Source organism: Stenella coeruleoalba, assembly GCF_951394435.1.
Source record: "Stenella coeruleoalba genome assembly, chromosome: 1".
NCBI lineage: Eukaryota > Metazoa > Chordata > Mammalia > Artiodactyla > Delphinidae > Stenella > Stenella coeruleoalba.
The window spans coordinates 165,721,785-165,736,072 of NC_137169.1; the positions used below are offsets into that span (position 1 = coordinate 165,721,785).

The window sequence follows — 14,288 nt, forward strand, 5'->3', positions numbered from 1 at the left end:
GTCTATTATGCATGGATTACTTAGTGGACTTTCTATTTAACAGTCTCTTAGACATTGTTTTATCACATTGTCTTAAATAATGTACCTTTATTATAAATTTTGATACTCAGTAGAGCAGAGCCCCCTATCTTGTAATTTATTTTATTATTTTTATTCTGGTAAGAACATCTAACATGATATCTACCCTTTAACAAATTTTAAGTGTACAATATTGTTTACTGTAGATATAATATTGTACAGCAGATCTCTGGAACTTAATCATCTTGCAGAACTGAAACTTTATACCCATTGAACAGTAACTCTCCATTTCCCCCTCCTCCAGCCCCTAGCAACCCCCATTCTACTCTCTGCTCCTATGACTGACTATTTTAGATATCACATATAAATGGAACCACACAGTATTTGTCTGTGACTGACTTATTTCACTTAGCATAATGTCCTCCAGGTTCATCCATGTTCTCACATATGGCAGATTTCCTTCTTTTTTAAGACTAAATGATATTTCATTGTATATATATACCGCATACATTTTAGAATTAGCTTGTCAAGTTCCACAAAGAAACCTGTTGAGATCTTGATTATGATTGCATTTATTCCATCAATTTGGAGACAGTATTGCAAAATTGAACCTCATAATTCATTAACATAGTATATATAGCACTTCTAAATTTCTCTCAATAATAGTCATAGTTTTCTGTATAGAGTCCTTGCATGTCATTTGTACATTTATTCCTAGATATTTTATATTTTATGTTGTAATAAATGTTATTTTGAAATAAATGTTATTTTCGGATTTGTTCCTGGTATATAGGAATATATGGATTCTTAAATTTTACCTTTGCAGGCGACTGTAATACCTCTGTGGAGTTGATTAGATTTCACATGTGCATAACTATATAGTATGCATATAAGGACAGTCCAAGTCATTATACCTTTTATTTCATTTTATTGCCTTTCATAAGGCTAGGACCTTCACTGGCTGGAATCTCCAGTGCAGTGCTGATTAGAAGTGGTAATAGTTGACATCATTGTCACATCCCCAATTTCAAAGGGGAAACATTAAAAAAAAATTAAGTATGATGTTACATGTTGCTCGATTTGGTTTGCTCAGCATTTATTTAGAGTTTTAAATCTAAGTTTATGAATGAGAAAATCCTGTAATTTTTTAATAATGTCCTTGTCGGATTTTGGTTTTAAGGTTTTGCTAGTTTCTTACAGGAAACTGGGGAGTGTTTCCTCTTTTCCTGTTATCTGAAAGAGTTTGCATAAGACTAATATTATTAATTAGAAGTCACTATTGTAGCCATCCAGCTAAAGTTTTTGAGTTTTATTTTGTTGGTTTTGGAAAGGTTTTTAATTGCAAATTCAATTTCTTCAGTAAGACTGTTCAGATATTCTATTTCTTCTTGTGTCCACTTTGCTTAGTTGTACTATTCTAGGAATATGTCCATTTCGTCAAAATTTAAAATTTGTTGGAAGAAACCTGTTCTTACTCATTTTTTTAAAATCTTTTCATGGCCTATAGAATATGTAGTAGTGTCTTTTTTCATTCCTGATATTTTTTCATTTGTGCCTTGTCTCTTTTATTTCTGAATTGGACTAACATTTATCTATTTTTATTAATCTTTACAAATAATTTATTTTAGTTATCATTTAGTTACCCATGGATTATTTATATTTGTTTCCTTAATTTCCAAATGTATAGGAATTTTCTTCACTAGAACTTAGTTTGGATTTCTAGCTGATTCAAAAAACATTCTGAATGATTTCCATCATTGAAATTCATTTTTGAAATTCGTTTGCTTTTTTAAATTTATTTATTTGTTTGTTTGTTTGTTTTTGGCTGTATTGGGTCTTTGTTGCTGCACGCGGGCTTTCTCTAGTTGCAGCAAGTGGGGGCCACTCTTCATTGCGGTGTGCTCCTCTTGTTGTGGAGCACGGGCTCTAGGCACGTGGGCTTCAGTAGTTGTGGTTCACAGGCTTAGTTGCTCTGTGGCATGTGGGATCTTCTCAAACCAGGGATCAAACCTGTGTCCCCTGCATTGGCAGGCGGATTCTTAACCACTGTGGCACCAGGGAAGTTCCCGTTTGCTTTTTTTTTTTTTTTTTTTTTGCAGTACACGGGCCTCCCACCATTGTGGCCCCTCCCGTTGCGGAGCACAGGCTCCGGACGCGCAGGCTCAGTGGCCATGGCTCACGGGCCCAGCCTCTCCACGGCATGTGAGATCTTCCCGGACCGGGGCACGAACCCGTGTCCCCTGCAACGGCAGGCGGACTCTCAACCACTGCGCCACCAGGGAAGCCCCCGTTTGCTTTTTTAATAAATATTTTTGTAAAAACTCCACTGCATGCTTGAGAAAATGTATGCTTTATAGTTGTAGGATGGAGTGTTCTGCATATTACCATTAGGTCAGTTTTACTTATTGTGATATTCGAATCTTCTACATCATTACTGTATCTATTTGCCTGCTTGTTTGGTCAGTTACTGAAAGGAGTATGTGGACAACCCCACTGGTTGTGGATTTGCCTATTTCTCTTTCTAGTTCTGGCAATTTTTGCTTCTTTTATTTTGAGCCCATGTTATTAAATAATGCAAATTTGGAATTACTTTATCTTCCTGGTAAGTTTGCAGTTTTATCATTATTGAGTGTACCTCTTTATCTCTAGTAATAGTTACTGCCTTAAAGCTAACCTTGACTGATACTAATACAGTTACACCGCTTTTCTTTTGGTTATTATTTGCATGGTAAATATTTTCCCACCCTCTTTTTTTCAATTTCTGTATATCAGTGTTTTACATATTGACTTATAAGTAGCAGATTTTGTGTTTATTTCATCAAAGCCTGCCAATCTTTGTCTTTAAAGGACACTTAAGACATTTACATTTAATGTAATTGAGTCTGTATCTGTGTCGGTCTTTTAAGGTCAAAACATCTTTTAAACAATTTTTTTACATTCAGGAAAGAGTTCATTGACACCTATGAGTTTAAGAAATTTATCTTCTCTGATTTGTATCCAAACATGCAAGAATTTATCAGACCTTCTCATCTCCTGTCATTCCTTTGACTGCTGTATAATGAAAAGAGATCCAGGAACTAAAATATGCTAAGAACATTTCTAATCTAGTGTTTTGGGAATTTTGCATACAACTCTTGCTTTTTTCATGACTTATCTACCTAATTCCAATAAGCAGGGCATTACCAATGTATCTATTAATATATCTTTTTTTACAAAATACTATAAAGATTTCATTTTTGATTGCAGGGCTGTAACTCCCAAATGAGCGCGTCAGAAGTCTCCTGTAGTGAAAGTACATCCTCCTGTCAGTCTCTTGAACATGGCTCAGTTCCAGAAATCCTCATTGGCCTGCTTTATAATGCCACAACTGGGAGACTATCAGCAGAAGTGATAAAAGGCAGCCACTTCAAAAACTTGGCAGCAAACAGACCACCCAGTGAGTGAAAAATATTTTTCTTAATTCTAGTGTTTTCTGTACTTATGAGACTCGCAGTGTAGGGCCTTCAGTCCTATCATTTAGTCTTAACCAATCAATGATGGTTTACTCATCAGCTAATCTGTTTCATGTTTTCTATTTCCAGCCATTTGGGAAGTAGAAAGATCTGAAATTCAAAATATTAATTGTAAGGTGGCAAGACTTTAACTTTTTCTGTGTCTGCAGAATGAATTAGCCCCATCATAGCCATTATCTTCTAATGCCAGAAAAAGTTACAGGTTTTTTTTTAAAGGTAGTAACACTCCACAAATATGATGACGAATGCTTATAGCTGTTGTTTTTAACTGAAGATCGATGTCATGTTTCCTGTCTGCATGCAGTACTATGAACTAATGTGTGTACTTCTATATTTTTCCTTCTTTTCTCCCTTAACAATTTAAGAAAAAACTGTTTCTTCACATTTTTCCTCCTTTAAAATTATAAATCAGTACTGCCAGCAGAATCTTTTCTTAAATGGAATGTGCTTTGCTTTTACCAGGACAAACAGAATAAGGAATAGTTTGATATTTATGCTCGATGCTAGGAAAGGAAGGCTAGATGGTGTAGATACCTCTGCCCTGTCTATATGCCTCTCACTCTTCTCTCTCTTATCTCTCTCCCAGCTCAGGAGGCTGGGGATAGGTTATGCACAGAGAAATTGTCATGCAGTATACCTCCAAAATTGTTTATTGTGATCTGTAGAAATAAACTGGGAAAGTAGCAGCCTCTTTATATTTCTCTAAAATTAAAGCTGTTAATAACGGCCTAAACTCAAAATTTGAAAGGAAATCTTGAATAATAATGCCAACCTTAAATTTGTTTAACAATTTCTTACAGACTTGCTTGAAGCAATATTTCACTCCAAGTATCAAATATCTGTTGGAGGGGAAACTTTTTCCACCCTTGAATTAACTTTACTTCTAAATATCCTAAAAATTATTTTTTCAATCAAAGTGAAAAGTCATAAAAATATATTTAGTGTGCCCTCAGTAGTACTGGAAACCTCACTTCTTACATACATCATGCAATGTATCTGTGCCTTCATTAAACGTCAGAAGACCAAAGTTAGATTTCTATTTCTACCCTTGGACGAGTGACCTAACTTCCCTAAGGCTGTTTCCTTATATGTAAAATTAAGGTTGTGTTTCTCACAGGGTAACTGTGATACTCAAATCAGATAAAGGCACGTAAAAAGGATGGAATTATTATTTGTCCCCTTTTTCCTTTCAGAAGGAAACATTCAGAGGGTGGAAAAAAGCAATTACTAGAGTAAAGAGCTTTGGAAGTGTGACTTGGTTATCGTCATTAATCCACACTAGGAATGAAAACTCAAGTGGCCTGGGAAGTAACTTAAATGAGCAGAATTTGTAGATGAGAGAGAAGGAGCATGGAGAGGCCTGTGATAAATGCAGGGGTGCACACCCTGCCTTAAGACATTCAGATTCAAAATTTTTCAACGTGGTCTATTATTTGGGGTTACATTTAGCCACAAGCTGTCAGTTTGCAATTCCTGCTTAGCTAATAGTTTAATTTTTTGACAAATCTTTAACTTGAAATGCTAGAAAGCAGCAGAATGAAATGACAGATTTGCCTTTCTGTCCTTGTTGCTGAACCCACTCTGATAGAAACAGAGAAACACTAATCAGAACTAAAATGAAGCAGGGGGTGGGTGGAGGTAGGGATGGACAATAAACAAGTTAAGAGAGATTTGCATCCACAACATAGAGTAGATCTATCAGGTTAAAGAATAGGTTATAGCAATTTCCATTATTTTAGAATTAGATCTTCAGTAGTAGGACAGTTCATGGTATTAGCTGGGAAGTAACTAGTAGGTAAATATAAGTCAACATTAAAACTAATTATATGAAGTAGAGTATTTATAAAGTAAAATATGACAATTTTATCAGTTTGTCTATTGTATATAAGATTGTGACCCTTCATATATACCTAGGTTCTAAATTTTGAACTATGTTATAGACTGACTAATCCAATTTTTATCCCAAAGGAACAGTGGTAACATTCAAGAACAAAAATTTTGGTAGTTCTATTTTATTTTGCATAACTTAATTTTATATTACATTGGGAGTAAAAAAAAAGTGTTTGAAGTGTTAAATATTGCATGGATAAACTTAAAAATTTAGAAAAATAATGATCCTTTAATGACTTTTATTCAGTCTTTTATGGTCCGATAATTTGCATGATTCTATGTTCAATGTGCTTTAGACCAAGAAAATGTCCTTATAAAGGTGTCCCCCTTTAAAACAGTGTAATTTTTGTTTAAGATGACACAATGACCTTAAAAATTCTCATTCCATGAAATTTACCCAACATACCCTTTTTTCAACCCTCTACCTGAATTAAAATGCTAAAGTTTTGTGTTCTTCCACTCCAGTGAACAGTGTTTCCTCTTTAATTCTAACCTTTGACCCTCTTTCACCCAACAATTGACATCTGGTCATTATTTCTTTTACTGCTTTCCACCCCCTGTTGTCAGATGGACTGTTCTGTTGTCTAAAACACTTGATAGGTGGACAGGTTTATATAATCCGAGGTGAGTTCCTGTAGAGGCTAATTGGATGTTGTCTTTTCATGCAAAAACAAAATACCCTAAAACTTGCCAGCAGTGAAGCTGTCCACCATGTTGATTTCCAAAAAAAATGCACATTTATTATCTGTGGTACTTTAAAGAAAACTAACTTAGAATTTATCTCTGATTATGGATGATGGTATTCAGAGTATCTATAAAACTAGCAAAACTTTTTAAATTAAAGGTTTATTTTTTCATTCATTATATTTTGACTCATAAGTAGAAATAGCTATTTCATGAGAAATATTGCAATTTTCATTAAAATTAATTGAAATTTTGATATGAAGTACACATGATGGATCTACATGCTGAAGATAATTTGCATGAGTCTAAAGAACTTGAAAACACAGTTGTTTGAAAAGAGGGTTTATCTCCCAAGTAACCAGGTAATGAACTGTTATGTTTCACTTGGTACACTAAACATCACATCAATTTTTTTTTTATAATTCATGAAAATAGTTAAGATACCATACCTAAAATTTCACATTAAATTGTGCCAAAAAGGAATCCTGTAGTATTTAACTATCCAAAAAGCACATTAAATGTATTCTTGCATGAAACCAGGAGAAAGTTTTACTTGATTTGCTAAACTTTGAGCCCTTAGTGCATTTGGCTTCATATTGGCCCTTAAATGTTTTAAAAATATATTTAAAAACCACATCCATGCAGAGATTTTTTTGACATTTCATCCTAAGCTGTTTTGACGTCATCTTTGCATTCTTGTCTTTCTCTTTCCCTCCTTACCATTTGCCTTCATTTCTATTCGTTTGTTTATTCTTACACTCTGAAAGCACAGTGGAATGCTTTACAGTGTTGTGGCTAATTGAGCTTGCTAAGTGTTTATTAATGCTATGATGTCCTGCTTAGTGAAGCTAAACGGGGGTGGGGATGGGAAGGGCGGGTAGTGGGAGGTCAAGGATGGGGGTGGGAGGGTGGAGGAAGGATTATGAGGTATACCTTTAAATTCTAACTCTAATGTAGAAATAGTGAGGTTAAGATATTATCACCCCCAAAAGATTTGATGCCTACTTAGCATTCTCTGTACTTGTCACATTTTATTATCATTTAATCAAAATGGAATTATTGGATTTCTACTAAACATGGTATACACCATATCCTTATAAAGTATAAACACTTAATCTTCTCAACAAGTGTTACAAGAAAGACGTTTTGAGTTTGTTTCAAATATCTGTGGTATGTTGTTTTTTTCTATAGATACATATGTTAAATTAACTCTACTGAATTCCATGGGTCAAGAGATGTCCAAATGCAAGACATCCATCCGCAGAGGGCAGCCAAATCCAGTATACAAGGAAACGTTTGTTTTTCAAGTGGCCCTATTTCAACTCTCTGATGTGACACTCATACTGTCTGTGTATAACAAACGCAGCATGAAAAGAAAAGAGATGATAGGCTGGATTTCTTTAGGTCTGAACAGCTCTGGAGAAGAGGAACTCAATCACTGGACTGAAATGAAAGAGTCGAAAGGACAGCAAGTATGTAGATGGCACGCGTTGCTAGAGTCGTGATGACTAGGATTAATGAGCAATTGCAGTTCAAGGCAGCATCATTTCTGAGTACAACATTACTCTTCGTACCTAGTCACCATGGGAAGATCTATTCTTTGAAGAATCACCTTTAACATTCTACCCAAATGCTTTAAATTCTGTGGAAAGAACATCTAATACTGACATAAATGAAGAAAAGAAGTGTCTCTAGTAGAGCTTGTTTGAGAAAATGAGAAACTTTCATCTTTCTTAAACTGACAATCCTCCAGAACTTTAAGAGCATCGTTTTGGTTTGAAGTTAATTTTACTCTAGCAAAAGAGCCAATAATTTTATGAAAAATCAAAATTATAAATGATTTTGAAAATCAGAATTTTTAGTTACAGCACCCTTTTAGGTCACCCTCCATATACACAGGACATATTTTGACTGGCTCATCCCTGGTGTTCGTAATGTTCTTTAATATGAGAAAGTCATTCTCCAGCGTTGTCAGTCAGATCTAACGGTGAAAGGTTTCAATCACATTGAAAATCATTTTATTTCAGATATTTTCCCTTTGTGCACTTAGTTTTGTTGTGCCTCAGTTCTTCTCAATAGCACTAAGTCTGAGTGCAAGCAAGTATTCATTTTCATAAGGGAATGTTTTTTATGTGTTATTTTAAGAAAAGCTCCCTTCTTCATTTGCCTCTGATTTTGCCTGATCCAAAGAGACCAAGTTACTGTACTGGTCCCTTGCAAGTCTTCTAGACAGGTTGTACTGTAGACCATGTAACTTTCTGTTGAAAGCACTTCCTGTATTCTTGTATTCCAATGTAGGAAGCTAATAGAGCAGGACTTCACTTTAAAATCTCTTTCAATGGTTGACTCTTTAAAATTGTAATAACGTGAAAATACATTTTTTACAAACTAAAAAAATATAGTGAATAAGCTGTTGAAAATTGAAAACAATTCAAGTTAAAGAAAATTTTAGTCATCTGCTCTGAGTATTTAGTAACCAACACTGCATAAAGCAGGTAGCATTCAAATAAGAAACAGTTCTCTTCACTCTTTCTTCAATTTGTATTTGTGATCTAAAGACTCTCCAGTTCTAAGTGTGAATCAGAACATCATGTTAAAAACAGTTCTGAGATTCCTTAAGACGTTTCTAGTGACTTGTGACTAGATTTTTTGAGATTTACAGGTACGTTCTTCAGCGTGATGTCATCCTGTGCCTTCCATGTAAGTTAAATTTGCTCATACAGCTTGAAAGTTGTATTTGCAAAATTAGGCCTTCAATTTTTATAAATGTGAAGATTAGATTCCTCAAAGCAGTGTCACAAGATCTTTATTTCCTCAGAAGTATGTAAAAGTTGTATAATGTGCTAATTTTTTTAAATGGCAAGGCATTTGTTGTTTTTATATTTAGGAACTCTGATTACCAGGAATATTATAAGCTGTTTTCTTTTTAATTTTGCTTCTTATCCAATATATAATTTTATGCATATACTTTATTAAATAGAATATGTTTTTTATATATGAAAAATATTTTTTTTCTCTAATTTCTAGTTCAATTAGAAACATACTATTTACCAATTACTAAAAAGCGGTATATCATTGTTCCTAGTCCCAACTAAGTACTATGTATTATTATAAGCTAGAACTTGTTATTACCATAATAACAAAACCATGCATAGATATTATTACTTCAGCTTGGCTGTACTGAAAGGCCTTAAAAGAAACCCAAAAGGACAGTGAACTCCTAATATTTTTTTAGTTTAAAAAATGGCAGCTCTATGCATTCATACATATGAGTTATATGATAAAATACAAATGCCGTATCAGGTGACATGGGGTTTAAGAATGTGTGTTAGAGAGTTGCATTAAAGGGAAAAATCTATTCTTTTATTATTACATTAATGAGCATTTTCCAGGGTTTTATAAATGAGTTAGGTTATACAGTTAAAACATGAATCAAATGACAAAATATCTCATGAAAGTATTTTTAGCAACAGTTATGGAAAGAGATTGGAAGGGGGGCAGTAGATTTTACTGAGAAATTGGTTTTAGGCATTTGATGCTGCAAGTATCTTTTCTGGCTTTGAAACAACTAACTGCATTGCTAACAACTGGGATCGCCCTAATAATAAAAAGAGTTATCAGTCTTCTCTGTAGCTGTAACAAAGCCTAATCAAATACATATGAGACCAGCTTGGTGCTTTCTCCTACAGCAAGGAAAAGAACACTAACTAAATGTGATTTGTTAAATCTGTCTTTCTTCAGACTATGCCCAGAATTGTGTGTGTGTGCTTGGATACATCCTTAGGGGTTTATCTGGTCTGAGTATATCAAATCCGGTATGGCCTAAAATTTAATCAACAATTTTTAAATATTTCAAGAAAGACCCTACCTCCACCCCAGCTGCCAAGTCCTCAAAGATTATGAAGTGTATGTATGTGTATCTGTATACACACACACACATGCCTATACACACAACATATATATACAATATGTATATGTGTGTGTGTGTGTGTGTATATACACATATATATATGTATTTGTATAGGTGAAGGTGCCCTGGCTTTCTCAGCTAACTAAATAGAAAAGCATTTATCAAGTTTATGGATTATTTTTCTCCTCCGTATGTTTACGAGAAATTATATTTGGTTTTGGGTGCTATTTGCTGCCATTCTCCTCCACACACAGCAAAATATATATCTTTTTATCCTTTGGATTGACACAGCTTAGAGTAATTACTCCCCCAAATTTGTCTCTTATTTTAGAAAAAGATTAAATAGGGCTTAAGAGACCCACTCACTCTACTGAATCTAACGTACGAGACGGTACTACTGCTCCTTTGTGTGCTTGGATTCGCATGAAAGCTTAAAGGCAAAATATTGTATCTTAGCAATTAAAGCAAATAGGGGCCCACTGGTGGGCAGCAGGTGTTGTCTGAGAAACTTGAGAAAGATAACCCACTTTCTTATTTTCCTCTTAAAATCCCCTAAGTTTTATAATAAAATGAGATAGTCCAAATACAGCGACTGACTGGCATTCATGGGAGCTCCTGAGCATGGAATTACAAGTTTTATTTGTCTCCCAAATGAGCTGCAACATGTAGTTGTTTATTACTGCCCAGGAAGCAAAGTATATTTTATTTTATTTTTATTTTTTATTTATTTATTTTTTGCGGTACACGGGCCTCTCACTGTTGTGGCCTCTCCCGTTGCGGAGCACAGGCTCCGGACGCGCAGGCTCAGCGGCCATGGCTCAAGGGCCCAGCCGCTCCGCGGCATGTGGGATCTTCCCAGACCGGGGCCTGAACCCGCCTCCCCTGCATCGGCAGGCGGACTGTCAGCCACTGCGCCACCAGGGAAGCCCGCAAAGTGTATTTTAAATCAGAAAAGAATTTGTTTAGTATATCCTCTTACCTTTAAGAAGTTTTCTTCCGTAATCTTATGTCTTCTGTACTATTCGCATTTTGTGTGAAATCTCTTTGCGTATTTTCTTACTGTGCATTCAGTGAATTCTCAATAATGTTGTATTTAGTGACAAAAATAATAAACTGAATCACAATTTTTAAAAAAGAAAAACCAGTGAGAAAATATCTAAACTACCCTTATTAATACATACATGTTTAAGTGTTGTAGGGCCTGGTAGGGCACTTTCATCTAGTCTAGTTCAGAAGCCCAGGGCTATATGTTAAATCATTTTCTTCATACCATCATCATTTTCACTTATCTAGTGAATCAGAAGCATAATCAATGCTTGCAAAAGGAAGGTAGAACCAGTGGGGCAAGAGTTCATAGAACTGAGGGTGTTCTTTAAGATGGAGATAGAGATCAAATGATATCATAGTTTTTCAAGTGAACTGAGAGATAGGCTATTTGAAAGTGTAAACTTTAGATGAAACTACAACAGCAGTCACCAACAAATTTTTCAAGGTCTCTATCCAGCTGTTAATGGCGATAACACAAATTCACTTCCATGAAATTGCCATTTGCCTACATAAACTAGATAGTCTACTCATAGAGATTTTTCTCATTGATAGCTATTATTCGGAAGTTTTCATTTTTTTTTCCATTTTACTGTCCCCAGTTCACCCATGACCTACACTGGAGGTGGCCATCAGTATCATCGTCACCAACCAAACTCAATATTGAGCACAAGGTTAAACGTACTATGGAGCACTTTTCTTAAATTCACTTTAAAACATCATCTGTATCCACCAAAATGTCTAATAATGATGATGGTAACCTCTATAATTTAGTAAGGTCTAGCACAATAATTTATTATTTTGATTCTCACAACAGTGGTGTGAGGTAAATGATATTATCAACATTTTATAGATGAAGAAACTGCAGGATAGAGGTTAAACAGACTTGCCTAAGGTCATCCAGTAAGTAAATAATAGAACTGGGATTAGAGCCCACATATACATTACTCTAAAACCTATATTATACATATTGCAATTGCATCCCTCTTTACTAGTTGCAAGAAAAAACAGGACAACATTATATTCATCAGTAATCCCACCCACTTTAATTGGATGGCAGCACTAGAAAAAGAGAAGGAAAAAACAGAGCTTGGGAAAGAGAAATACAAGGCAAAGAAGAAAAGAAGATTAGAGGGGTTTTTTGTCTTCTGGGGACACAGATGGTACTTTTGTGTCATACTTTGTAGATGACATATTTTCAAAGACTTGGGGATTAATTTACTCTGCCAGTTTACCCTATACTTACTTATATTCTGAAAGTGTATTAATCAATTTGTTCTCTTCCTTGTCCACTGTTGGGAATCCAAAATACTTTAATTGTACACGATCCCCTTTCTGCCCTACGAAGTGGATAGCCTGTGTCCATGAACACGTATCTTGCCCATACCAGTGGTGAAAGGAAAGACTTGTCTTCCTCTGCACTCTGATTGCAATTTAAATTGCTTCTCTACCCTTTCTTAAGGTTTAACTGGATTACAGCTAATTTTATTACATATGTCTCTCCCCTCGGTAGTACTTAATGCTTTATCTTGTTATCTTTATGTGCCCCTTGTTCATAGTAGGCACACTATAAATATTGACTAAACTAAATTCCCTACGGAGGAAATCAATAATACTGTTATATGGCTCAATATTTATGAATCTTATGCATGGATTTATGTCTTCATTAGTACCTACTATGTACCATGTATTTTTCTAAGTGCTACAAATGCAGAGATAACAAATTGGGTAGACAAAGTCTTTGCCCTAATGGAGCTTGCATGCTAAGGTGGGGATAGCCACAGAATGGTGTAACCTTAGCACAGGAGTACAATGTGGAGTTCAGAAAAATCTTCCTGGAGAAAATAACCCCTGGGTTGGGTCTTAGAGAATAAATACAGATTAGACTCCCATCAAGGAACTTATTCTCTCCAAGGGCAAAATTTAAAACAGTGGTTCCCAAATTATAGTGTGTTTAAGAATTATTTTGAGAGCTTAATTTGTATTCCAAAGCCCCACCTCCAGAGATTCTATTTCATTTGGTCTGGAGTGGAGCCCAAGAATCTACATTTTATTAAGCTCCCCAGGAAATTCTGTCTGTGAGGCACTGGTATAGAATATTGAGCTCATTATATAGAATCATTGGCAGCTGTCTAACCATAGATTAGTTCTTGAAGTGTGATAGTGATAAAGAAGAGCAAGATTAAGACTAGGATTAGTGCTGTTGATGTGTGTGTGTGTGTGTGTGTGCTGCCTTAAAGAGAAAGATATTTAATGAGAAATTAAAAGTGATACTTAATTATGAGCTCCTGTGCATTCACATTCAAGATAACTTTTTCAAAGTGTTTCATGGTATTGTAAATAAATTCTATTATGTTAGTTTTATGATTCCTGAAAATTACTTTGGATTATTTTCAAATATTTCCTTCCAAACTGTCTTTACAATGATAGACACAAGGCAAAGAGAGAGTCTGAAGAAGGTGTTTACCTAGTACATCTGTCAATATTCTAAATGAAATAAGGCTGACCTTTAAGTATGTATAGTGGCAGCCATAAGTGGTGGCATTTTTCATTCTTGTGTATAGTAAGCTTTCTTGTCTTTTGTCATCATCCTGAATGGCTTCATTGTCATTACACTCATCAGATGAACCTCATTCCTGTACTCATTCCTGGATTCTTCACTAGAGATAGCAATGTTTCTATCACTTCTGCTCTGATCTCTATTTCCTTGATTGCTTGGCTCTTTCTTAGGGTCTTTTATTTCAAGTAACAAGTTAATACAGCAGCCTCAAGTCCTCCTTTTTCTCTAAAAATAAATGCCGTATATAGGTTCATCTGAGTTCCTATTTCCCCTCATTTATAATGTAGGCATACCTCCTTCTCTGGTGTAATATTTTGCATGAATGTATTTTACATTTTGAAAGTATTTTTCCCAACAAATATCTGTGATTAACCCACTGAAAAATGAGGTTATTTGAATTTTGAAATAATATGGAATTAGGCTGTTTTGTGACTGCTGCTGTATCATTGTGTTTGGTCCGATTATAGCTTGAAATCTGGTTAACATAATCTTAACGTGAAAGAGTTTGATAAACTTGAATTATTAGTCCATTATCAAAAATGAATGTAAGAATCTTGCTTTATTCTCCTCCTAATAGACAAGTATGTATCTTGCTTAAAATGTTCCTTCTTTCTTCCTCCCACACTTTTTTCCCCAGTCCTATTCATGTACATTCACACTGGAATTCTGA

The 14,288-nt window shown here is 34.9% G+C and overlaps 1 protein-coding gene across 3 annotated transcripts in view; it reads left to right on the plus strand.

Annotated features, from left to right (window-relative positions):
- SYT14 (synaptotagmin 14) overlaps positions 1 to 13,281 on the plus strand; it is a 232,767-nt gene extending 219,486 nt beyond the window's left edge. For all 3 annotated transcript variants that reach the window (XM_079922065.1, XM_079922064.1, XM_079922061.1), the window contains 2 exons: positions 3,265 to 3,454; positions 7,296 to 13,281. In XM_079922065.1, the coding sequence (XP_079778191.1) occupies positions 3,265 to 3,454; positions 7,296 to 7,609 (504 nt within the window). In that variant the 3' untranslated portion in view covers positions 7,610 to 13,281. The remainder of the gene's footprint in view (positions 1 to 3,264; positions 3,455 to 7,295) is intronic.
- The last annotated feature ends 1,007 nt before the right edge of the window (positions 13,282 to 14,288 follow it).